This window comes from Odontesthes bonariensis, chromosome 14 (genome assembly GCF_027942865.1).
Source record: "Odontesthes bonariensis isolate fOdoBon6 chromosome 14, fOdoBon6.hap1, whole genome shotgun sequence".
In the NCBI taxonomy this organism is placed as follows: domain Eukaryota; kingdom Metazoa; phylum Chordata; class Actinopteri; order Atheriniformes; family Atherinopsidae; genus Odontesthes; species Odontesthes bonariensis.
The window spans coordinates 33,971,677-33,997,906 of NC_134519.1; the positions used below are offsets into that span (position 1 = coordinate 33,971,677).

A 26,230-nucleotide genomic window follows, 5' to 3' on the forward strand; every position below is an offset into this window, starting at 1 on the left:
GTGCAAAGCTTTTCTTTAGCAACAATGCTAAAGTATCTAAACCCTAGAGAACTATTCCTGAAGACTACTTAAAGAAATTACAAGAAGCTTATCTAAGAGTGTTCAGGTTGTGTTAAAGAATAGAAGTGGCCATAACAAATATTAACTTTCAAGCTTGTAGAATTGTACAAACTCTGCTTTAATCCTGGTTTCCACGGAAGAGAAAACACTGGGAGCCGCAAATACTTTTTGACATCTAAAATGAAGATAGTTTTTTTACCTTTACGCTTTGTACAAACAAACAAACATATTCTCCTAATAAAATAGTGTGTTGCTTCCGAAATCCATGAAGGGCTACAGAGAAAATTGAATTTGATTTATGAACACATTTTGAACAGTTGGAACTCTTAAAAAAAAAAAATAATAAAAAAAAATACGCCGAGTTGAAGGTCTCTTTCTCACCACAAATTAGGCATACTGGTAAGCCACTCTCGTCAGAGGTAAATGCAAATGAATCTGCCCAGGCATCATTGAATGTTCTATTTTCTTCAGATATTTTTCTTTTCTTACATTTCTCCATACTTGACCTACCTGGGGTTGAAAGTCTTGATAAATGCACAGTGTTTTGGCGGCATATACCGGCTTTTGTCGAGTGCGACGCATATTTTGACTGAAGAAAAATAATAAAAATAATCAAATATATTTTTTATTTTAATATTTCAAGATCACAATAATCTTCCAATTTAGAACTACAATAAAACACGAATAAAATACACTTCAATTGGATACTTTTTAATTTCATCCTTATGCTGCGACTTTTCCCAGGTCGCAGTATAAGGATGAAAGAGCAGCATGCGGCTTTGGAGCCGAGCCACGGGTTGCCGACCCCTGATGTATACACTTGCAGACCTGCGTTTGTTTTAATCTTTAGTCTACTCTAGATTAAGACATGCTTCTCTCTTTGTTGTACTTCTGGCTTGGTTGTTCATTGTCGGCTTTTGGTTATTCTCCTAAAACAGTCTTAAACTCTAGAGGGCAGTCTTTATGTTTCAATTATTTGCTGATATGCGTAGCAAGTTCCGGGTTGCTTGATTTGTGTCTTCTGTTATTTTTCTTTAGGCTTATGTTTTACCTATTCCATGTGCTAATATCCCAAACCTCTTATAACTGCATTTTAACATCTTGCCATCGTTATATTACCTCCTGCTGTCCCTGCAGAGCCATTTTGTAATAGTATGACAATAAGCACATTTTGCTTAACCCCTTAAAATGCCCAAAGTAAATTTAAAGCTGTTCTTGAACCATTTGGAGTAGAGGCATAGTCTGACTGAAATTTCGAAAGTTTGCAACAGCAGACTATGCTTGATGGATGTAAGACTCCATTTTCCCGGAGTACATTAACTGGACCCTTGCCAACATAACAGGACCATTTTTGTTGGAGTTGTATCTGTTCTTGGAATACTGTGAGGCTTCATAGGTGAGTTGTATAATTTTATTGTATATTTGCGACTGGCTTGACATAAGTGTTTACTGCGCCTACAGTTATGAAATGGCATACATAATTTGAATCTCAAGAACTTTAGCTTTCCAACTGTGTATAATGTGTAGGTATGTAGAAGGGGGGGCTGGGTTTTGTTGGGAAATATGCAACATTCCGCCAGTGGGACGTCAGAACGTTAAAGGGACGTTATGTAATTTCTTCCCCCATCTAGTGGTGCAATTTTATTTTGCAAAGTTGAATGAATTTGCTCTCTAGCGCCTCACGTTTTCAAATGTGTCCTGCAACTTCTTGAACTACGGCAAGCGGAATGTGTCAAGATTCAAGAAGCTATAGCTTTAGACTCAAGGTCCGTACAAACAAAAAGAAATCAAGACACACAGTACAAAGGATTACATAACACACATACAACAACACTATAAATACAGATGACAGATAACATGTCAGATAACATAACATCTCCTTTGGTGTGCAAGCAATGCAATTAGTCATATTCCGGGAGTTACCGGAAGTGACGTCGACGCAGCGTTAGCATTAGCAGCGTTAGCAATAGGAGCATTAGCAGCGGTAAATAAACTCCCGGTAAACTTACAAACTTTCTAATGCCTCGTTTTGTTAGTTAAGAGCCTATGTATACTACGGCAGAAGTTTGGTAACAATCAATGCATTATTAGTGGGATCATTTACGAGATAAAATCTATTTAGCATTTTTTTTTTTTTTTAAACTTTATTAGTAAATCAACAAAATAACAGTTTACAAATGTGAGCATAACGCCAAAAAGAAGATAGCCAGGGGGAGCATAGGAATAATAATTAAAAGAAGAAGATGATGCACTTACAAAAAGAAAGCTAATGAACACAAAGACATATGTGCCAAGGAATAAAATCTATTTAGCATTAGCGGCTGTAATAAGCCATTTGGCGGAAATGACGTCACAATGACGTCATTTCCGCTTGTAGGCCTGGTGGGGAAATCGCGATTCGAAGTGCTTTATGTCCCTCTCGGCACTTTGTCGTTTTTCATAGACCAGAAGGACATGGCAGCCTCCATAGAGCTTACCTGCTCTATGTAGATACAGACAAGTTATTCTTCACTCAGGAGGATAAGTGAGATCATTTTACACCAATGAGGACTAACTTATGAATGAATATGTTGATTTGAGCTAATAAATGACTTAATTTATTACATAGTGTCCCTTTAAGGGTGTTTGCATGGTGCACATACAGAATCTTAACTAAAGCAACAATTTCCAGCTATGAATTCAGGATAAACAGGCTTAAACAGAAGACACTCAAAATAATGTCAGTGTCAGCTCACCTGCTCTCTCAGTCTTTCAGTCTCCTCCTGATATGCTACTAACTGTTTTTTCCATTGCTCGACATTAGCATTAGCCTCATGCAAAGCTGCCACCAATTTGGAGTTGCTGTCCTGTAGAGTGAAGAGCTCAGCTTCCAGATTCATCTCACAAACAGACCTGAAATACACAAATGCCAGTGATATTTTACAGAGAGAACTACCATGGATAGAGGACCAAAAAAACAAGAAGAAAATTTCAACATTCTATGGAAACTGGGTAAATGTGATTAAAAGCTTCAGAAAAACATTTATGAGGCTTATGGAGCTTTTCATTGCTTCTGAGATTGTATAATTATCTGTAACTATTATCCTTGTAATTTTTCTGTAATTTCTTACAGAGCTGGAACCTTTTCTTTGGAATGAAAATCTAATTTTTGTAATTCCAGTTCAAAGGGAATTAAGGCTCTAGCATGGTTGCCGCGTCTGCTAGCGCGAGCGGTGTTGATGACGTCACGATTTCGTGCCCGCCATGTATAGTGGCGCAAGCAGCGCAAGTCGATGCGCCAGTAGTTGCAATTTTCTCCGTCACAGAGGTGGCGCTGCTACGTGAAGGTTACCGCTACTCTACAACCACGAAAGTGGAGAAGAAAACAATGCCGCTGTCAAGAGCAAGAATACTGTAATTAATGATACTGCTGCAGTATTCGGATCATTTTAATTTTTTAATTCAGTTAATAGAGGTGAAGGTTTGAAGCCCCCAGCATCAACAGAGTCTCTGCCCTCTTCTTTGCCTGTCCCGTAGCTTCTTCCACACATTCTTACAGAACTCTCCCTCTTTCCCCAAAGTTCTGCCAATCTCTGTGCACCAGTTTTGGGAGTTTACGTGCTCCCTGTGCTGTTTCACTGCAGTTTCGTACAGCTGCCTGTACAAACGCACCTCCTGACTGAGCCGGTCTCACATCGGTCCATCCGGTTCGTTGTTCTCGGCGCAGCCAAGTTACAAAAATCGACTGGTGCACGACAACGCGCAGCGCCATGCCTGAAACGTCATTTTGACGTCACGGTCCGCCACCGCCGTGACAGACGCGGCAACCATGCTAGCGCCTTTAGAGGTGACGTAACAACAAGCTTAACTTGTGAAACATGAGTGGGGTGCATCCTGAGGGTACGATACTGGAGGGGTTAATGACTCTCTCCACCTTGAATGGTCCAATGTATCTGGGAGACAGCTTGGATTAAGTATGTAGAGAACCCCGCCCACTGTCCAGGACATAGGAGGGAGGCTGGGAGCGATGCATAATCAGCATAATCCCGTGATTTGTCTTTAAAGGCTAGCATAGGTATTCCTCAAAATCCTGCAACACCGGCTGAGGTGAGATGGGAGAGAACGTACAGAAAGGTCTTGCTCTTGGGAAGAGGAAGCTGATAACCTAGGGAGCACTCAAATCCTGTTTTAACTGTGGAGGTACTGATCAGAGTATTATGTCCATATTCTACCCATGGAAGATCATCCCTCCATGTAGACTGATTAGAACCCAGTACACAACAAGTAGCAGATTCTAACTCTTGGTTGAGTGTCTCAGTCTGTCCATTAGTCTGTGTGTGATATCCAGAGGACAGACTGACTGTAGCTCCCAAAGCCTTTCAGAAGGTGTGCCAAACCTGTGAGATAAAATGTGGACCTCTGTTGCTGACTATATCAGAAGGTGTGCCATGAATCCTGAACACGTGTTGTACCGGCAAGTCTGCAGTTTCTGTAGCTGTTAGGGAACTTGGCTAGAGCTAATAAATCTGCAGCCTTAGAAAAACAGTCAATAATGGTCATGATAACTGTGTTACCTCGGGAAGAAGGAAGACCCATGACAAAATAGAGGGTGATATGGGACCACGGGCGTCCTGGGACAGGTGGTGGTTGGAGCTTCACCGCCGGAGCTGGATGAGTCACCTTGGAACGACTACACTCAGGACAGGCCAAAACAAAGGAGCAGACATGTGCATATACCAGGATGGCAGGTAAGGCAGGAAGAGTGTCCCCACTGTGTTTTAGGTCCATTACCTGGATCGGGTTCCTGTACTTGTGCTTGTCTCACCTTCTCTTCAATTTCCCATGTCAAGGTGGCAACAAAACAGGATGGTGGAAGGATGGCCTCTGGTTCAGGTGTGTCTGTGGGGGGAAACTGGCGATACAGAGTATCTGGCTTGCCATTTTGAACCAGGATGGTAGGAAATCATGAAGTCAAATCTCCCAAAGAATAGTGCCCAATGGGCCTGTCAGAAATTCTAACGCTTGGCTGACTGGAGATATGACAAGTTTTTGTGGTCTGTCCACACTATGAAGGGTGTGGAAAGCAATTCCAGACTCCCACCTCGCAATTCTGTTTAGCAGGGATTCAAACATTGAGAATAGAAAGCACTGTGGTGTAGTTTCTGATCTGAGTCTGAATGTTAGGAGAAGACGGCTCCTACTCCCAGATAAGATGCATTAACCTCCGCAATAAACTGTTTGGAAGGGTCGACCCGTGTCAAAATAGGAGCAGACACAAAATGTGACTAACTCTGCAAAGGCTGCTTCAGCTTCTCTGGACCTTTGAAAAGCAACTGAAGAGGTAACATCCATTTGAAGAGAGGGGCCACTCTGCTACTGTAAGCCTTGATAAGCTGCCGGTAGGAATGTGCAAAACCCAGGAAATGTTGGCCACTCTGCTACCGCTCTGATCTTTTGGGGGTCCGCCTCAATCTCTCCTTGTTTGATTGTGTATCCTAAGAAACTGACAGAAACTGGTGACATTGAGTTTGGATTTCTCAGCTTTCACAAACAGTTTGTTTTCGCTGTAGGACTAGATGAACATGACTGTTGTGTTCCTCAATGTTCCATCTTATCCAGGTACAGTGGCATGAGTTATTTCCGATAACACTTTCCCATCTAATGCTCATTACTACCCATGGCTGTTTAAGCTGGACAACTGAAATACCTGATTCTTGAATTAAACTCTGATCAATGAAGTTAGCCTCGGCCCCAGAGTCAACGAATACTGGAAGAGAAAGAGAGACAGTCTGTGAAGGAAATAGTAGCAGGTAAGGAAAGACAGCGATGGGGAATCATCATTAAAAACCTGGCTCGTCAGTAACCCCATACCAACTGGCGAGTTGTTCCTTTTCAGAGAGAGTAGGCTTTGGGAAGACTCCTCCCCTTGACCATGATGCCCAAAAAGTCACTTGAGCCTCTGCCCAAAACAAAGCTCTCCCTTGCAACAGTCCCATAATATGATTAATCTTGGAATGATCATTCTGAAACATTACAGGTCTTTCCTGGAAATCCATTGTGCACTGTAGGAGGAAACTTCTGCACTTGTCATGATCACCAGTGAAGAACTCTGGATCAGTCATATAGGATTCCCTTAGAGAAGGTGAGGGAGAGGGAGAAGCTGCTTGAGTGACTGGCGGAGAGTCTGAACCGGAAGTGAACCTGGAGGTCAAAGAAGATACTTGAGAAGTTAGATGCGCTCCCTTTTGCGACAGAGATTGGTTGGTTTCCACTAATGATCGGAGAACTCGCTCATGTTGTCTTAACAGGTTTCCTTGATTAGTAAGAGCCTGTTGCCATGACTTCTCCTGCTCTGTCACGGAAAGGTCCATTTTCCTTTGGCCAGATCGTTCTGTTAAGGTTAACCATTAGGCAGGATCTTGATGGAGACTGAGATGAGGAGGTACATTCTGGTAGGTGATTTTATTTACAAAGTGGGACAAATGTGCACAATAAATGGAGGTTTTCTGTACAGCAGTGAACCTCTTGTGATGGATCTGTGGCTCTGTGATGGGAGAGACTGGTTAGATGTTGTCTGAGAAACTTGTATCTTGATAGTGAGCAGAAAACTGTACTGAACCATGGACTGCGGTGGCAAAACTTGGACTGACTACCCTGTGATGGGGCCTTAGCTGAAAACTGGTTGAAACATTGGCGGTGCAGAGCGTTTTTTTCCTGATGAAGTTTCCTTGAGGTTATTTTCCTTCGATCCATTTTTGCTTGGATTCTCAATGACGACTGTGAGTGAACAATGATCTGGCGCCGATCCTCTGAAAGACTGGAGCTTAAATACCAGAGCCAGGCAGCAGGGTCAGGTGGAAGCAATCGGGAGCAGCCGCACGCACACATGCCCGCACACGCACACACATGCATGTAAACGCAGAACCCTGACAGTAAAACTGAACCACCAACTAGGTTTACAGTCAGTATTAGGCTAAATATTAAAGCTAGCTGTGGAGCAACTGTTGACTGTGCCACGCTAAGACTTTGGATCATGATAAAACCCTGATGGCTAAGTTCATATCAGACTCACCAACCTACTCCTAAATTATTCAAGAAGCTATATGAAGCACCAACCTGCAGCAACACACCTACACCCAGAGAGAAGGTCAAGAAAACATAGCAGAAAAAACGTACCGTCTTTATTACAAAACTGAACGTGACAGTTATCCAATTCTCTGTCAAAGACTTGCAAGCACTTCAGTGTCCTTCGATGAAATCCCAAGACATTTGCTAGCATCAAATACCAGGCACAATAAATAAAGCATGTTGGCTGCTGACCTAGATGATAGATACCAGTAATGCCAACAAAGGCTAGTAAGTATGGCTGAGTCTGAGTATGTGTATTTTTTCATTACAATTCTACTGTTCACATTGTCTGTTGATCCACTTCAAAATCAGGATGTCATCATGAGGGACCATGCATAAAATTGAATCAAAATAGGTAATATTACACTGATTGTTTGCACGATACAATTGAGTTTCAGCCCATATTTGTACTTTGTCACCAAAATAATCAAATTATCTCTGGTTTGTCCCTCTAAATATTAAGAGGATTTAAGTTTTTCTTCTGGCAACTATTGATCATGTTAACCATTTTACTTCAGTAAAACTTTAATTCACCCAAGAAATGAGTACCATATCCAAAACATAGCTCAGTGGATTACTTGTGATGAGGGAGTTATTCTTATGTGATAGCAAGTTAAACTAATAGCTTCCACCAAAAAAGCGGAGGAATGAGGATGAAAATGGAAAATTTAAACGGAGTGTCTATTTGCACCCCTGGTACAAATAGCCTTGGCCACACAGCTGAGCTATTCACACCCCGTGACGTAACACCAAAATAAAAGCTGCTGGCTTGCACAAAAAAACATGGCGGACATCCGTTTTTTCGTCATCAGAAAGTGAAGAATACTGCTAGGTTTCGGCACTAATATCTGTTCCAATTAAAAACTAGATGGAAACATTGTGTTTTATTTTCATAATCGATGTTCAGTGAACACATTACAACCGTCAGTTTGTTAGTTTTCAGAAATTTCGCGATCATGACGTTCAGCCATATTAACTATAAAGTTACCTGCACACCACAGATATGTTATAGGATCAACTAGCGTAGTGGTAAGCGATTTGGGTAAAGATTCAGGAGTCCCGGGTTCGATTCTTGCCCGATGCATTTTGGCAGTGAGAAGTGATAGTGCGCATACCAACGTCTCTGCAGAGAAGGCGCGCAATTTGAAAAACAATTCAGTTCTCAAACGGAAGTTTTGATTGCAACAATTAGCTAGTGCACCAGGGTGTAAATAGCACACTTTGCTATAAATAGCATACATTATTCTGAATGTCTATTAGCACCCCTGGTACAATAGCCTTACACTATTCACACCACTGATCTATAAAGAAGGTTCTTTATAGCTCTGTGATTCTTCACACCCCGTGAATTACCACCAAAAACACCTTGCTCGTGAGCACAAAGGCCATTGCGGACATTCGTTTTTTCTTCATCAGAAAGCGAAGAATTCTGATGGCACTAATATATTTTTAAATTGAAATATAGATGTCTTTCTTAACTCTTAGCTGAGGACATCTCTGGCCTCATGGATAGCGACATAATCCTCCATACGGGAGACAGTTGTTCAACTAGCTATCATTTCATGCTAAATCACCTCTCCCATTTTTCGTTATGATTATTAGCTATATAACCAAAACAACCATGAAACAAAACTTTAGCTGCCATTTCAGTTTATTTTTTCATAATCATCCTTGGGTTCAATTTGAATGCGAGTAGTAGATCGAGATATCTTATGCCCTGTTGCTTGAAGCATATACCTTTGACCTCCGGCATTGGTATCCCTTTATTGATCACCTCACGTTTTGATAGAAAGTTCATGTTTTGAGAAATGTTTCCATTTTCGCGATCAAGATCAAATATGTGTAGAGGAAGAGAGGCATTTTTTTTTAATTTAGGTGCACGAGTGCTCCTGGAAAAAAAGTTAGCGTAGAGCCCTGGTCAGAGGCATTTTGGTGCCGGTTTTGGAGAGGCTAAACTATTTGAAGTTACCCCGGTGCATACACTTCTAATTGCACCGGGGTACAAATAGCATACACTTCTAATTGCACCGGGGTACAAATAGCATACACTTCTAATTGCACCAGACGGGGTATCAATAGAACACATTGCTGAGTGCACCGGGGTACGAATAGCATTCACTGCTATTTGCACCAGACGGGGTATCAATAGAACACATTGCTGAGTGCACCGGGGTACGAATAGCATTCACTTCTATTTGCACCAGGGTACAATCAGCATACAGTGCTAATTGTACCAGGGGTGCAAATAGCCTTACCCAAATTTAAAACTACTCTCTGCGCTCAATATTAAACATTCAAGTTGAACCCTATATTTGTGAGCAACTCATAAAGTAATAACTTTGGCGTTTTTTTTCTTAAATTTCTTTGAACTTTGAGCAGAGATAATGTAGGTTTACTACAAACTGAAACCAGAAACACAAAAACATTGGCTATATTCCTATCATAGTACATAACCGTTTGAAGATAAATTCAGACTGGACTGATTATTATGGGCATGATTATGGGCATGATTATGGGCTCTTCAGTCTCAGTTTTGCTGATGTACTTTGTGCATGCTTTTGTGAAAGCTGAACTCAGTTACCCTTCAGAAAGCATCTTCTTAATACGCTCCTTCTCAGAGGACAGGGTGATGTCTGCGCTCTGGCTGCGGTACAGCTTATCCTCTGGTCCGTTAATACACATCATAGGTGGAGACTGGAGTTCATCAGAGAGGTCCTGAAGAATACATAAGTAAATGGACACTCCTGATACCACACATAGAATTATACAATATTGAAAGGCAATTAATAATTAATAAACATTGATTATTTAAAGAGGAGTGAAGCTTATTGAGGCAAAAATTTAATGTTTATAATTAGAACTACAACGCAGAAATTAAGCTTCACTTCTCGTTTTAAATTATAGATTTCTCTCTTTCCCATCTCAGCTTCTGATTGACAAGTACTAGTCTGTATGTATACTGTAATGTTGTAAGCCAACATGAATGTTCAGTTTCTAGATAGCATTTGAAGAGAGACACTACCTACAATAAGCCCAAATATTCACTGTGCTTTAGATTTCTTGCAGTTTTTGTAGTTAAACCAAAAGAAGACTCACCTGTGAGAACTATAGGCAAAATTCATGAGGTGGAAAAACAAAGAAACATGCCATTACAATTTAATAAATACACACCTTCAAGCAGATTTAGAGGTAAAATCATTTATGCAGAGCAGTGCAGCTTCAAGACTACAGTTAAATGATGAGTCAGTTTTCTGAAGCTTTGGTTTTTCCAACGTGTTAGTTGAATCAATCATGACGTAGAATCTGAAGTCAGAGAACTGAAAATGAAATGGGCATTTTCATCATGAACAAGCAAGGTGACTGACTGTTGATTATTTTCTAATAATCAAAAAACCCTAAGCTGACTACATTTCTTTCATTGGTGTTGTAGTAAGAGACTTCTGCTCGGCTGTGGGTAGAAAATAAGAATAGTGTGCTTCTGAGCAGCATGGGATAATTTTATCATTGTCCTAGTTTTCCTGACTTTTGCTTCCCTCTGAGACAAGTGACCTAGCTCACATTTCTTCAGCTTTTCTTTCCTCTCTCTCCACGCATCCTTTGATACAGTCACAGCGACCCTGTGTAATATCGGAAGTCATACAAGCATTTTAATCTAATCTTGGCCTCCTCAATCTTAAAAAAGCCCCCCAAATTTTTTTAACTGGATATATTTGAGGATAGTGACTTAGTAGTTAAAACCTGACCAGGGTGTACCCTACGTCTCACCCACTGACAGCTGGGATAGGCTCTAGGCTCCAGCCCCCCCCCCCCATGACCGTGAAATGGATTAAGCATGTAGGGAAAATAGATGGATGTATAGCAAAGTTGTTTTACATGTTAATACTTTTTCCATAAATGGCTGAGCTCACCTGAGGAGCAGCTATGGTGAGTGCAGTGTTTGCCAGTTCTTTGTCTTGTGACTTCTCTCGAGCCAGACGAGCAGCATCCTTTACCTCTTTAAATTTCTCTGAAAACTTTTAAAAGAGACCAAGTCAGAAATGGTTTTAGTTAACAAAACATAAACAGTGTTGGACAAAAGGTCTTTGGGAATATGGGCAATTCATTTTAGTAAGAAGCTGATCAGCCATAACATTATGATCTACTGCCTACTATTGAGTAGATCCTCCATATTCTAATTGGAAAAAGAATGTATTAGGATATGCTGGAGCATCTGGTACCATGATGTCAGCCTTTGGGCCCCGTGGGTAATGGGCAGGGCTCTCAAGTCTTCAAGTTTGCTTGGAGTGAGATTCGGGCGGGGCAGGGGCTGGGCCGTGTGCGCGGGGGGGTTTCTTTAGGGTTTTTTTTTGGGGGGGGGGTCCCTTGCAGTAAGTGTTGTTGTAAGTGTTTGTGGCAGATTTTGATTCTTGATGACTGATATTGGGGGCTCCCATTTAAAGCACTGTGGCTCAATGTCAGCCATTTTCACAGTCATGATGGATGACAGAGTTCCATTCAGAGCCAACGTGTTCCTGGTCTTGGTTTTATTGAGCCCCACCATGGAAAAAACCCTCTCTGCATCAGCATTTCAGTGTGGCAGAACTAATACCAGTTTGGAAATTGTAGATAGCCTTGGGAATCTGCTCATACCAGTCATCTTTGAAAAAAAATTAACATTGGAAGCCTAATTACACTCCTACATATTTTTCATTTTTCATTAAGTTGCTCATGTCAAAGGGTGTGTGCTGAATATTTAGGTCTACTACTCCAACGAACACTTTAATCGGCAGGTATTGGTCTTTTACAAAGAGTAGGAAAACTATAGTAACTAATAAAAGATTAAAATAAATGAAGATATGACCTGCTGATGATCCTGACGGTTCTCTTCCACCTCCAGCTCGTGTACAACTTCGGCACGAATTCAGAGCATAATAGGTTATGTCCGCTGTGCATTCATGGAACGCGTGCTTGCAGCTGAAAGCTATTTCAGACCTCACCCAGCAACAAGAAATTCTGTTTTCTGATTGGCTGAGAAATTCTATTTTATGATTTGCCGATGGGTTGCTAAATCAAGACAGCTGTCCCAGAGCTATAGTTCTAAGCTGTACGAGCGCACAGTAACCTGCCATTGACTCGTTTATAGTATAGGCCATTAGAATTTCTGTGCTTCGAAGTTGATCATTTCTCAGCGTGACAAATGGCATGTGTGGCGTGTGAGCGTGTGAACTTGTTGAAATACGTGTGTTTCACGCTCATTGCGTGAGACTTGAGAGCCCTGGTAATGGGGTAGGGTCTTTTTGGATTTGGCTCTCTTCCTACAGATGTCTTCAGATTGGTATCTGGGGAGTTTGGGTGAACACCTCACTCTTTATTGTCTTTACTTGCTAAATCTCTGGGACTAAAGTTTTTTTTTTTTTATCAGAAACAGCAACATTTTTTATAGTTCTTTATCTTCAGCGTTCCATGTGCGTGGCCTACACACAGCTGAAGCCTGATTTACAGTGTATGGGCACCTAGCACTCAGCTAAAGCTAAATAGCCTGGAAAGGTGCTAACCGTTAGGCTAACTAGCAGCAATATGCCTCCCTTCTCCACAGATGACTACTACAGCCTCCTGCAGAAGATTGCAGTACTGGAGACAACAATCCATAGTTTAGAAGTAAATGTGGAGGTAAATGGACTGTATGGAAATGAAAAAACCTTGCCATTGATTCAGAATAGTGGAGACGAGCAAGCTAACACACAGCTAAGGAGCACAGATAACACGACCAAGAAAGCAGACTCTGTGCACTATAATAAATCATCGAATAATAATCCTCCCTGGAACCGTCTCGGTGCAAAACCAAAAAGTAAATCATGTCTCCTGGAAGTGGGAGGAGGTATCACAGGCAGGGCACAGCGAGCTGAAATATGTGGAACCGACTGGCCTTCACTTCCTACAAGACTGAGGAGCTCTTCTACCCCTGTACATGGGAGGAAACAGGACTGGACATCCATGAATGGGAAGGTTAACAACAAACCTCCAAAACAACCGAGTGTGAAACTGCAGAACAGATTTGCTCCACTATCGAAGCACTCTGGATCTCTATTGGATGACCATCCATCCCAAAGCAGCAAGGCAAGGACTGAAAACCTGTCAAAAAGTAAAAGGCCACAGGGAAAGCTAAAGGCTGGGCCTGAAACTCTGATTGTGGGTGACTCTGCCGTAAATGATGTACAAAGGATGTGCGGTAAGCACACTAAAGTCCTCTGCTTTCCAAGGGATATGGTCAACGATATGAAGGAGAGAATTCCTGAAATTGCAGATGAATATCCAACTGTGACAAACATCGTTCTGCATACAGGGTCAAACGATGTGTCCAAGCAACAATCTGAGGTTCTGAAACGGGACTTTGTTGGATTATTAAACACAGTGAGCTCGCTGAATGCAGCTGTATTCATCAGTGGACCTGTACCACCCGTCAGAGGAGGAGAGGAAAGATTCAGCAGGTTGTTGACACTGAATAAATGGCTTTTATCGGCATGTGCTGACCACTCAGTGCATTTTATTAATAATTTTAACATTTTTTGGGAACGCAGGCATCTTTTTAAGGCAAATGGATTTAATTTTAACAAGACAGGGGTGAAACTGTTCACCTCCAACATATTTTACTTCCTACGTCATCCATCTGTACTCTGTGCCAAGACTGAGATAAACGAGGAGTTATCTCATAGAGAGGAACAAACAAAGCCCAGCAGAAACCTTGAGGAGGAACTCCATCTGCCCCCACCCGAGAAGAGCTTCGTAAAGGAGAGACATCAGAGGCAAGAAGAGGGGTCCTTATTTGCCCCCAACCCTCTCAACAGCACCGATGACCAGGGACCAGGACCTTCCCCAGGCCCCCAAACCCCTGACAGGTCATCGTGCTCCTCACCCTCCCTTTCTCCCTTCTCCTCTCACCTGTATTTCACTGAGCAGATGATGGAGCGGGTCAACGCTGGGCTCAGATCTACCCCCCAGCCCAATCCCTTTTTTGTCCCCCATAAACCCCCCACCAGAGCGGCTAAAGGTTCGCCACCGAGCCCCTCCCCTAGCAGAGCAGCCGAAGCAACGGCGCCCAGCCCCACCCCCTCCTGTCCCTCCACGCCGCCATCATGTTCTGTCTCCGCAGTCTGATGTGTGATGTGCGGGGGGTCCGGGCTGCGAGGATTATGGCAGTTGTGACTTTTCCCAGGACAAGCTGGGACCCTGTTTATTAGAAGGTTTTAAAATTTCTGTACTTTTAGGTGACAGAAGGAGAAATGTGGCCCAGTCAAAACACAGAGAGTTGCACTCTAAAAGATCTTTAAATAAAGTAAACATACCTTGTGTGCCACAGACTGGTCCCAAACACGAGGGGGCAAATAATACCTCTAAAACACTTAAGTTGGCTTTATTAAATGTTAGGTCTTTAGCTGGGAAAACATTTTTAATTAATGATTTTATCACTGAAGCACACCCTGGATTTTATGTTTTTAACTGAAACTTGGTTAGACCAAAATAACAGTGCTGCTGTTCTCATTGAGTTGACCCCTCCTGGTTACAGTTTTATCAGCGAGGCCAGTGTGAACAGGAGAGGAGGAGGGGGGGCAGTCTTATTTAATGAATCATTTCACTGTAAGCAGTTATCTCCTGGAAGTTTTCAGGCCTTTGAACATATGGCTGTACAGCTGAAGGCCTCATCCAGAGTCCTGTTTCTGAATGTTTACAGGCCCCCCAAATACTGTGCAGACTTTTTTGATGACCTCAGTGAACTGCTCTCTATGATCTGTGTTGATTTTGACTGTGTAATTATTGTTGGTGATTTTAACATCCATGTGGACAACCCTCAGGACAAAGAGACTAAAGACCTGAGTAACACTCTGGACAACTTTGGGCTGACTCAGCATAATAGGGCGCACACCCTATACTTAAGCCGCGTTTCCACTATGTAGTCCGGTACGGGTCGGGTCGGCACGGTTTGCTTATTTCAGTGTTTCCATTACCACGAAAGCGTCCCATGGAACCCGTTACCATGTCTGTAACCCTTCTCTTGGGGTACCTAGCACACAGGACCGGTTCCAGGCTCTGCTCTCCGTTGTTGGTGAGGAGGCTGTGCAGCGGGAGCTCGATGGCGCTGTGCCAAACGAAAAAGTTTTCCAGCTGATGGCAAAAATGGCAGAGAGTGGTTTCAACCCGACCGCGAGCCAGTGTCGCATTAAGCTGAAGAAGCTTGGAGGAGGTTCAAAATTATGGATGTCATTTGTTATTTGCTGTTATTTGCCGTACTGACAGTGGAAACGAGGCATTAAAGATCAGTAAAGCCTCGTTTCCACTGTCAGTACGGTTCGGGTCACTTCGTATTGGTACGGGTCGGGTCGCTTTGGGGTCAGCTTTGCGTTCCCCCTGTACAAAGGGGACCCTCAGGGGTGGGCGGAGTGCGTGCCGAAGCGTCACTACGTCGATCGCTCTGAAGCTTCTTCAGCTTAATGCGACACTGGCTCGCGGTCCGGTTGAAACCACTCTGGCATTTTTGCGGCAATCAGCTGGAAAACTTTTTTTGTTTGGCACAGCGCCATCGAGCTCCCGCTGCACAGCCTCCTCACCAACAACGGAGAGCAGAGCCTGGAACCGGTCCTGTGTGCTAGGTACCCCAAGCAGAATGGTTACAAAAATGGTAACGGGTACCATGGAACCGGTACGCTTTCGTGGTAGTGGAAACACTGAAATAAGCGAACTGTTTTGAACCGACCCGTACCGGACTGCATAGTGGAAACGGTGCTTAAGGGTCTGAGCATTTCAAAGGTTACTGTGTCTGATGTGGGCCTGTCTGATCATACCTGTGTTTTCTTTGAGAGTACGATTTCAGTGCACGCAAATGTCTCAACAGCAGTGATCTCAAAATGGTGTATAACTGAAAACAGTAGTGAGATCTTTAAGCAGGTCTTAAACACCTGCCCTGTCCGGGGGTTCAGTCAATGAGCTCGTCTGCAGCTTCAATGCTAAAATGTTAAATGTTATGGATGCTATTGCTCCCATTAAGGTGAAGGTTATCTCTGGAAGGAAGAAGTCTCCATGGCAAAATTCCACATGGCGAAAAATGGGAAAAGATAGTCGGAAAGCTGAGCGCAGATGGAGAAAAACAAATCTCCAGGTTCATTATAACATCTATTAAGAGAAACGTCACTCTTATAATTTACAACTGAGGAATGCAAGAAAGCCCTACTTCTCTGACATCATCACCAAAAACAGTCATAATGCTCGGGCATTATTTGCTACAGTTGACAGGCTAACAAACCCTCCTGTGTTAGTGGCAACTGAACTTCATTCAACCATGGCCTGCAATGACTTTGCCAAATTCTTCACAGACAAAATCCAAAATATTAGACAAGCAGTTGGTACATCAGCAGCAGGTTCAGCATATGTACCGTCTCCACAAAAAAAACCGTTTAAACACCATGACACAGTTCCAACCCATTAACAGCAAAGACCTGGAGGACATCTTACGTCAGCTAAACTCCTCCTCTTGCTGTTTAGACATCCTTCTAACAGCTTTTTTCAAAAGGGTCTCAAAGATTTTAGAGTCAGACCTGTTACTGATCGTGAATTTGTCCTTAATGTCAGGTGTGTTACCAGAGCCACTAAAAACAGCTGTTATTAAACCTCTGCTGAAAAAAGATAACCTTGACAAGGCACAAATGAACACATACAGGCCCATCTCAAGTCTCCCATTTTTAAGTAAGATCATTGAAAAAGCGGTTTTTCAACAGCTTAATTACTTTTTAACACAAAATAACGCTATGATACCTTCCAGTCAGGTGTTAGATAGCACCACAGCACTGAGACTGCTCTGACCAAAGTGTTTAATGACATATGTCTGAATACAGACGATGGAAAAATGTCAGTCTAAGTTTTACTGGATCTCAGTGCTGCATTTGATACTGTTGACCACAATATATTACTCAAACTACTGGAGAACTGGGCGGGTCTTTCTGGAACTGTACTAAACTGGTTCAAAACATACTTAGAGAACAGGAAGTACTTTGTATCAATAGGTAACTTTACATCTGAGCAGACAAGAATCACATGTGGAGTTCCGCAAGGTTCCATCCTGGGACCTCTTCTGTTTAAGATCTACATGCTCCCACTGGCACAGATTATAAAAAACAACAGAATAAACTACCATAGCTATGCAGATGACACTCAGATATACAATACAATGTCACCAGGAGGCCGAGGCCCTGTACAGGCTCTTGGTAAATGCATTGAGGAGATTAATGACTGGATGTGCCACAACTTTCTCCAGCTAAAAAAAAAACAAAACTGAGGTAATTGTCTTTGGAGCCAAAGAGAAACGATTACAGGTCACCAAAGAGCTTCAATCTATACACCTAAAAACTACCAACCAGGCCAGAAATCTGGGTGTAGTGATGGACTCAGACCTAAATTTGGAAAAACACATTAAGGCAATAACAAAATCAGCCTACTATCACCTTAAGAATATATCAAAGTTAAAGGATCTGATGTCTCAGCAGGACCTGGAAAATCTAGTCCATGCATTCATCTTTAGTAGGCTTGATTACTGTAACAGCATCTTTACAGGTCTACCTAAAAAGTCAGTTAGACAACTCCAGCTGCTCGAGTTCTCACTAAGACCAAAAAAGTGGACCACATTAGTCCAGCTCTGAGGTCTTTACACTGGTTGCCTGTCCATCAGAGGATAGACTTTAAAGTTCTGGTGCTGGTCTATACAGCTCTGAATCGTCTAGGACCGAAATACATCAGTGACCTCCTGATCCAGTATGAACCTTCCAGACCCCTCAGGTCATCTGGATCCAGTCTTTTATCTGTTCCCAGAGTCAGAACCAGACATGGAGAAGCTGCATTCAGCTTCTGTGCGCCACATGTCTGGAACAAACTCCCAGAAAGTGTTAGTTTACTTTTGGTTTAGTTTGGTTTACTTTACCTGATGCAGTTGCTGCTCAGTGGCAAAGCCCAGACCGTAGACAGTGTTGGCCCTGCTGTCAGCCCACTGACCAAACTTTTGGGACGTCTTAGTGAATGTCATGCTGGGGGTAATGGAGCAGTTGATAATTGCCTGCAGATGAAAAACAAAATTAAGTTGTGCACATCGATGCAGGTGAATAAAAAAGATGACAACTAAACATTTCAACCAAACATTTTGTCGATTCTTTTAAATTTTGGATTAGTGAAATTAGGCTTTGAACAACAGATGCTTTTGAGAGAACAATTACATTTTAGCTTTGTATTCATCTATTATTGAACGACTGTCTTCAAATTTTTGTTTAGACATTCATATTTACCACCAACTTTAATAAGCTCCGGATACTTTTACTGAACTATTTTCAATTGTGTGCACTGCTTTTACCTGTTTAGTCATAACAGGGGACTTGAATGTGCATGTGGATGAAGCACATAACAAGCAAGCTAAAGTCACTGCTGTCCTTGAAATGTTTGATCTAACTCAGCATGTGACTGAGCCCACCCACAGCAGGGAGCAGACTCTAGATGTGCTCATTTCAATGGGTGTTGTTGTTTCAAATGTGGATGTCGTCAATGTTGCTTTATCTGATCATTTTTGTGTTTTCTTTGACCTGTCTGTTACACCCAAACCAGCAGCTGGGTCTGCAGTTGTTCAGGGAAGACTCATAAATGACAGCACAGGGACACAGTTTATGGAAATGATTAGGTTTGAGAACACCCCGTGTTCTAATGTTGATGATCTGTTGAACTCTTACACATCAAGTCTCTTAAATGTTTTGGATACCATTGCTCCCGTCAAGGTTAGAATGGTTGAAAGTAGGCAAAGGGCGCCATGGAGGAAAGAAGAGTCGGTCAGGGCACAGAAAAGGGAGCGCCGGAGAGCCGAACGGAAATGGCGCATGTCAAAGCTCCAGGTCCATTATGAGACTTACAAAGAAAAGCTATGTGTGTTCAACCAGACTTTGCGTAGAACAAGGGAGAGTTATTTTTCTGAAATCATCAAAAACTGCAGTAACAACTCTCGTGTCCTGTTTGCTACAGTAAACAGATTAACAAACCCTCCAGTTTCACTGCCTTTAGAACTCATTTCTACATCCAAGTGTATTGAGTTTGCAATATTCTTTAATGACAAAGTTCAAGGCATTAAAAATGCAATAATTTCCACAACACAAATAACTACTCTGAAGCCAGCTAGACACCTAGAGCTGACACATTTCACCTGTTACTGACAAAACAGTCGAAGAGATCATCTGCAGTCTGAGTCCATCAACGTGCTGCCTTGACGAGTTGCCCACTAGATTTCTAAAGTCTGTGCTGAGCAGTTTGTTACCATTTGTTACCAACTCACTCATCTAGTTAACATCTCACTCCAGACTGCAACATTTTCAAAGGTCTTAAAAGCTGCTGTCATTAAGCCTCTTCAAAAGAAGAGCAGTCTTGATGCCACAGTACTGAACAACTACCGGCCCATATCAAACCTGCCATTCTTGGGCAAAGTCTTAGAAAAAGTTGTATACCAACAGCTTAGTGACCTTCTCCTGTCTAACAATGCTTTTGATACTTTCCAATCAGGCTTTAGGCCCCACCACAACACCGAGACAGCTCTGATCAAAGTGAAAAACGACATCCGCCTGAACACAGACGCAGGCAGAGTCTCAATCTTGGTTCTACTGGACCTGAGTGCTGCCTTTGACACAGTTGACCATGCGATCTTATTACAGAGGTTAGAAGACTGGAAGGAAATTTCTAGTTGTGCTTTAAACTGGTTCAAGTCCTATCTGGAGGACAGGAAATATTTTGTTGAAATTGGTAACTGTGTCTCAGACCAAATGGCTATGACCTGTGGGGTTCCCCAGGGGTCAATCCTGGGACCCGTATTGTTCAATCTGTACATGCTTCCACTAGGCCAGCTAATACGCAACTATAATGTGTCCTACCACAACTATGCAGATGACACTCAGATCTACGTGTCACTGACGGCAGGAGAACACGGGCCTGTAGATACATTGTGTCACTGCATCGAACAGATCGGTGTGTGGATGCAAAACAATTTTATCCAGCTAAACTCAGACAAAACTGAAATCATTGTCTGTGGCCCACAGAAACAAAGAGAAAGTGTTATCAGTCACCTTGAGACTCTCTCTCTAAAACCTAATGATCAAGTTAGAATTCTAGGGGTTATATTTGACTCAGACCTGAACTTTAACAGCCACATTAAATCAGTAACATCAGCAGCTTTTTACCATCTAAAAAACATTGCCAGAATCAAAGGAATAGTGTCTAAACCAGACTTAGAAAGACTGATCCATGCGTTTGTCTCCAGCAGGTTAGACTACTGTAACGGCCTGCTCACTGGGCTCTAAACGGGCTGTAAGACAGCTGCAGTACATCCAGAATGCTGCTGCTCGAGTCCTGACTAGAACCAGGAAACACGACCATATCAGTCCAGTGCTCAAGTCTCTGCACTGGCTTCCTGTCGCTCAGAGAATAGACTTTAAAACAGCTCTGCTTGTGTACAAGTCTCCTCATGGTCGAGTGCCAAAGTACATCTCTGACATGTTAGAGCCATATGAACCAACTCGGGCTCTGAGAACCTCAGGGAGGGGTCTCCTGCTGGTGCCCAGAGTCAGGACTAAACAAGGTGAGGCTGCATTTCACTTTTATGCTCCTAACATCTGGAACGGTCTTCCAGAAGATGTGAGACAGGCCTCAACTCTGACAATGTTTAAATCCAGGTTGAAAACAGTTCTATTTAGCTGTGGATATGACACCTGAAGGTATTTTATCTGCACTCTTCGCTTTTAATTTAATTAATTAATGATTATTTTTTGTGTTTTTTCGAATGATTTTATTTGCCTTCTTGTGATTTTATTTAGCTGTAAAGCACTTTGAATTGCCTTGTGTACGAATTGTGCTCTACAAATAAACTTGCCTTGCCTCCTGATCTGCCTGATGGCAAGAGGTTGAGATTTTTGGATTTTGATTATTTGTTTCCATAAAAATTAGAATACTAAATGACTGGATAACCTAATTTTTCACATTTGAAAAAAAGCTGTGCTTATTCTGACAATAAACTCTCCACTTGGATTCTTGGCAACGAGCTATTTTCAAGCCCCTTTTCGTTGAGTCTTGTTTTTTAGAAAATGACATCATAATGAACATGAAACAATTCTTATTCTTCCAAGAGGACAGCAAATGCACCATCACAACAATGTTAACCAGGTTCATCAAATCCTTCTGAGGGAAGTGGCCAAAGCCACCTGTTTGTACAAGAGAAAAAAATAAATGATGGCCTGTTTTACTACATCATCTTCAGTGTTACCATAATGGAACAGATTTAAAATCCCAGTATGTGTATGTAACTATATGACAAATACAGTTTTTTTTCATTCTTACCCCTACATGAAATTATTAAATTAACTCTACACTCTGCTGTGACATGTTTTACATAAGATATTGGATGATTACAGCAGCAGTGAAGATTTGCGTGGAGTCCAACATCAGTCCTGGCAGGATTGGGGCAATGAGCGACTATCTGGCTCCCCGCACTGCCTTCTGGGAGGCAGAAATGTGGGTCATACTAGGTGTTAAGAAGACCTTCCCCTCCCCCCCATGTGACCTCTTCCTCGTAATTTAAATCCCAGAAGGAAAGAAGCTCTAGATGCTGATTTGTTGAGAAGCCACGAGTGTCACCACACAATTAAGACCGTAGGTGTGTGATAATGTATATATGATTATTTAACAGACAGTTTTTGAAAATGCATTGTGTCCATTTTAATGTGGTGTTTTTTCAACTATTTTCAATGCACTCACTTTAGTCCCACCCACGCTAATGATACGGTAGACATTGCGGTTGGCATCATAGAAGAAAGACACTGTGACAGCATGCTTGCTAGCAGGTATCCAGTTCCTCTTGGTGGTGGGGTCGATCTGGAAAACATGGGCACGGGTGCTGAAGATTGGCTGCTCCCTGTAGAAGGAAACAGGAAGGATGGCAAGATTCTGTTAGATTTTTTTTTTCTTTACAAGATAAAAATCAAAGCTGAAATCCCTCTGCAAACTTTGGGTGGTTATGACATAGAGAGCTTAATATAATTCACAGTACTTTTAGCCAAATGCATAAAGTAAAATGTATTTTTGCAGATGATATGAGCAGTCAAACATTGAAAACACCTTTTAAAATCCACTATTACTCCATGCTGTTAAGTCACAGTCTCTCTTGCCTAACAAAGAAAATCCTTCATAATGGCACACATCTGTTTCCTGCTCTGCGATCCAGTGGCAGATTTAAAGCATCCTTTGACTTTCGGTTATGCTTTTTCCTGTCTGAGTCAAATTGTGTTGACTTGAACACCCTCAGTACAGTTACATGCAGTCCAGTTCCACCTGGCAGTTTAACTGGACTACTATAATTTGTCTTTGTCTACACATGCAGGGGAGGGGAATTGAGCTTTGGACTGAAGGATGCCTGACACTTCAACGCTGTGAACAGTAAAAAAATGCTGAAGGTCTTCCCCTCTTTTAACTCTTTTTCTCTTCAATATCTCTTAAATAAAGTCCAGGTTGTTCATTTACAGCTTTGTTCTTTGTCTTACAAAAGGTTTAAAAAAATGGCTGTTTTTCTATCAAAACATGTTTTAATATATAGGGCTGGGCAAGTTAACTCGTTATTATCGTGTTAACTCGTTAATTGTTTAACACCGATAAATATTTTATTGCGCATTAACGCAGGTTTTTAAAAAAAAATTTGGGGGGCTTTTGTGCCTTTAATGCAGTGTTTCCCAACCCTGGTCCTCAAGGCACACTGCCCTGCATGTTTTCCATGTTTCCCTGCTCCAGCACACCTGATTCAAATGAATGGGTCGTCCTCAGCCTTCTGGAGAGCTTTAAGACCTGACCCAATTATTTGAATCAGGTGTGCTGGAGCAGGGAAACATGGAAAACATGCAGGGCAGTGTGCCTTGAGGACCAGGGTTGGGAAACACTGCTTTAATGGATAAGAAAGTTCAGATAGACAGGAAGCAGGGGGCAGAGAGAGGGGGAACGACATGCAGCACAGGGCTGCCCGACTTGAACCGGGGCCAGCTGCAGCGAGGACTATAGCCTCTTGTACATGGGGCGCCTGCTCAACCCACTACGCCACGGATCACCCCTGTTTTATTATTTATTTTATTATTGTAAAAGTCTGTTGCTCACAGGCTTTTATTTTGTAAAAGTCTGCTGCTGTCTGCTGTGGAACCGGAAAAGAAAGTAATCGGTGGATCCACCAAACATGGAGAAGGGTACGGAACTTTTACTCGGCCATTTTCATTTTAAAGTTCTTCCAGACGGCGGAGTCGACAGAACCAAAATCCGTCGGTGGCTGTGGCTCAGGGGTTAGAGTCGGTCGTCCAATAACTGAAAGGATGGTGGTTCAATTTCCACTCTCGCCACTCAAAAAAAAAGATTGGTGGAACTGACAGCTGGAGGGGTGTCAGTCCACTGCTCCAGGTTGGATGTGCTTGTGTGTCAACCTAGATGGGTTAAAAGCGGAGGACAAATTTCGTGTGTATGCATGCTTGACAATAAATCTGATCTGATCTTAATCTGTAAACACTGCCAAGTTGAATTGTCTCTCACCGTAGTAGTTCCAGTCTAAAATATCACTTAAAGGCAAAACACACAATTGATACCAGAAAGTCATTCAAGGAAACAGACAGTGGAGCAAGGCTTCTACATAAAAACTACATAAAGATGCTGATGTTAAAAGTGTGTTTGCACAACAAATGTTATGGCACTTTCATTTATATGGCAGCACATTTAAAATAAAACTAAATGCTGAAAGCTATACACTATTTTGAATTCATTTTGGGATTTTGCGTACAAATGCGATTAATCATGATTAATCAGCGAAATCATGTGATTAATTAGATTAAAAATTTTAATTGTTGCCCAGCCCTGAATTTATATAATAAATATAAATGTAACTTTCATCTCTGACTGGCTGCACGGTGGTGTGGTGGTTAGTACTGTTGCCTCGCCTGGTTTGAATCTCCCTGTGCTCCAGGTACTCTGGCTTCCTCCCATCGTCCAAAAACATGTATGTTAGCTTAATTGGTGATTAAATCTGCCCCAGGAGTGAGTGTGCATGTTTGTTTGTCAGTGAGTGTGTGTGTGGCCCTGTGATGGACACCTCTCGCCCAGTGGCAGCTGGGATATACTCCATCCCCACCACAACCCTGAGGGTTAGGTTAGGTTAGGTAAGTATGAAAAATAGAGGAATGCTAAATAATAATAAAGAAAAGTATTTCAAGATGCTGCTAACTTAAAATATAAGAGAATATTAAATCATGAAATGATAAAAACCAGGACACGTCTCAAATGCCTAATTGTAAAATGATGTGGCTACTCCCAATGGAACAATATTTTTGCCACTCATTGTGCAAATATATCTGACCCTATTAGAAACACAAATCCAATAATCGTGTCTCTGAGCATTCGTTATAAGATGATCTCTTCAATTCAATTAAAATTTTATTCATATAGTGCCAAATTAAAACAAATGTCATCTCAAGATACTTCAAAATATTCAATCCAATTCAAGCCAATTCAAATCATGTAATGTTTCAAGGACTGACCGAACATAATCATTTTAACAGGAGAATTCAAACAACATGATAACTATATGCTATAATTCTTCTTGTCTCACAGTAATCCCTAGCCACTGATAAACTGATCTGAAGTTTGACTGGGAGAGGACACTGGGGTGTAGGCAGCCCCTGTTAAGAATAGGGTTTAAATCTGTACTCTGGCTTTCTTTTTAAATGGTTCAAATGTCACATATGCGGTCTGCATACACTATTTTGAACCACCAGAATGGGTCTCCATGTGCTTATAAGCTGATACTCCCCACTATCTAGTTTAGAACTGAAGACGCCTTTTGGATGAAATTTAGGTGAAATGTCTTCAAGATCCAAGAAGAAGTCCAGTTGCCCTCATTCAAGTTCTTATGATTACCATGACCTGGATTACTGAGAGTCTTCATCGACATATTGCCTTGCATTTTGGGAGTATGAAAAGCTGTCAAGAAAGCTTGCAGACAAGAGGAACCACCTGTGCTTTAAATGAAGCTGCAGAAAACACAGAGTCATCCCCATCAGTGGACGGTTTAGCAGCTTATCAGAGGTTACAGAGCAGAACAGATAATGTCGAAGGCTCAAAACCAGCTTCTTAACAAAAGAAAAAGACAGGTCCATTTTACCATCAATGCACATGACTTGACAAAAATTTTAAGACCACTGAGTGAAGAACATATCAGATAGGGACCTCACCCAACCAGAAAATGATGTGTTAGCCTAAAGACTCAATTTTGACATTTCCTCACACCAACTGCCAGTGGTGGACCTCATTCCAGCTACTGAATCTGCCATTTGGAATGACAAAATCTCTGAGGCAGAAGCAAAACAGCTACTAATGAAGGTAGTAACAGCCCCCTCCAGTGCTAAAAGTCCTCCCCCCAAACCTCATACCACAGGAAAGGACCCATCCCTCAGCAGAGACCAAAACATCACCATTTTGCCAGCAGACGAGGAAAGACACATTGTGTTTCTCAACACAGCTGATTATCACAGAAAACTAACAACATTGCTGAGTGATAACACCACCTACGAGGCCCTGAAGAGGGACCCTACAAACATATATCAGAAGAAAGTCACAGATCAAGACCTGGAAAAGGAAAAAGTTACTGATTGCTCTTTCTACCACAGACTTTACCCTGGGGAGGCCACACCGTGCATCACCGTGCACAAGGAGGGAGTTCCACTCAGACCCATTATCAACAGCATTGACTCAGTCACCTATAACATTGTCAAACGCCTTGCTTCCATTTTAGCGCCCCAGGTAGATTAGATTAGATTAGATTTCCCTTTATTGCCCCACAATGGGTAGGAAACACTCCACATCCCATACAGAACTCCACAGACTTTGTGAAGAAGATCCAACACCCAAAACTGTCCCCAAGTGAAACCATCTTGTCCTTTGATGAGACCTCGTTTTTTACCTGCATAACGATTTCAGCAGCAGCGGAGACTGTCAGGAAAACGGC

General features: G+C 42.1%; 1 protein-coding gene across 1 annotated transcript in view; it reads right to left on the minus strand.

Annotated features, from left to right (window-relative positions):
• LOC142399457 (homer protein homolog 3-like) overlaps positions 1 to 26,230 on the minus strand; it is a 34,354-nt gene that overhangs the window by 4,774 nt on the left and 3,350 nt on the right. The window contains exons 3-8 of the mRNA XM_075484149.1: positions 21,961 to 22,117; positions 18,110 to 18,241; positions 11,076 to 11,180; positions 10,264 to 10,272; positions 9,749 to 9,882; positions 2,796 to 2,952 (exon numbers count right to left, since the gene is read on the minus strand). Of these exons, the coding sequence (XP_075340264.1) occupies positions 2,796 to 2,952; positions 9,749 to 9,882; positions 10,264 to 10,272; positions 11,076 to 11,180; positions 18,110 to 18,241; positions 21,961 to 22,117 (694 nt within the window). The remainder of the gene's footprint in view (positions 1 to 2,795; positions 2,953 to 9,748; positions 9,883 to 10,263; positions 10,273 to 11,075; positions 11,181 to 18,109; positions 18,242 to 21,960; positions 22,118 to 26,230) is intronic.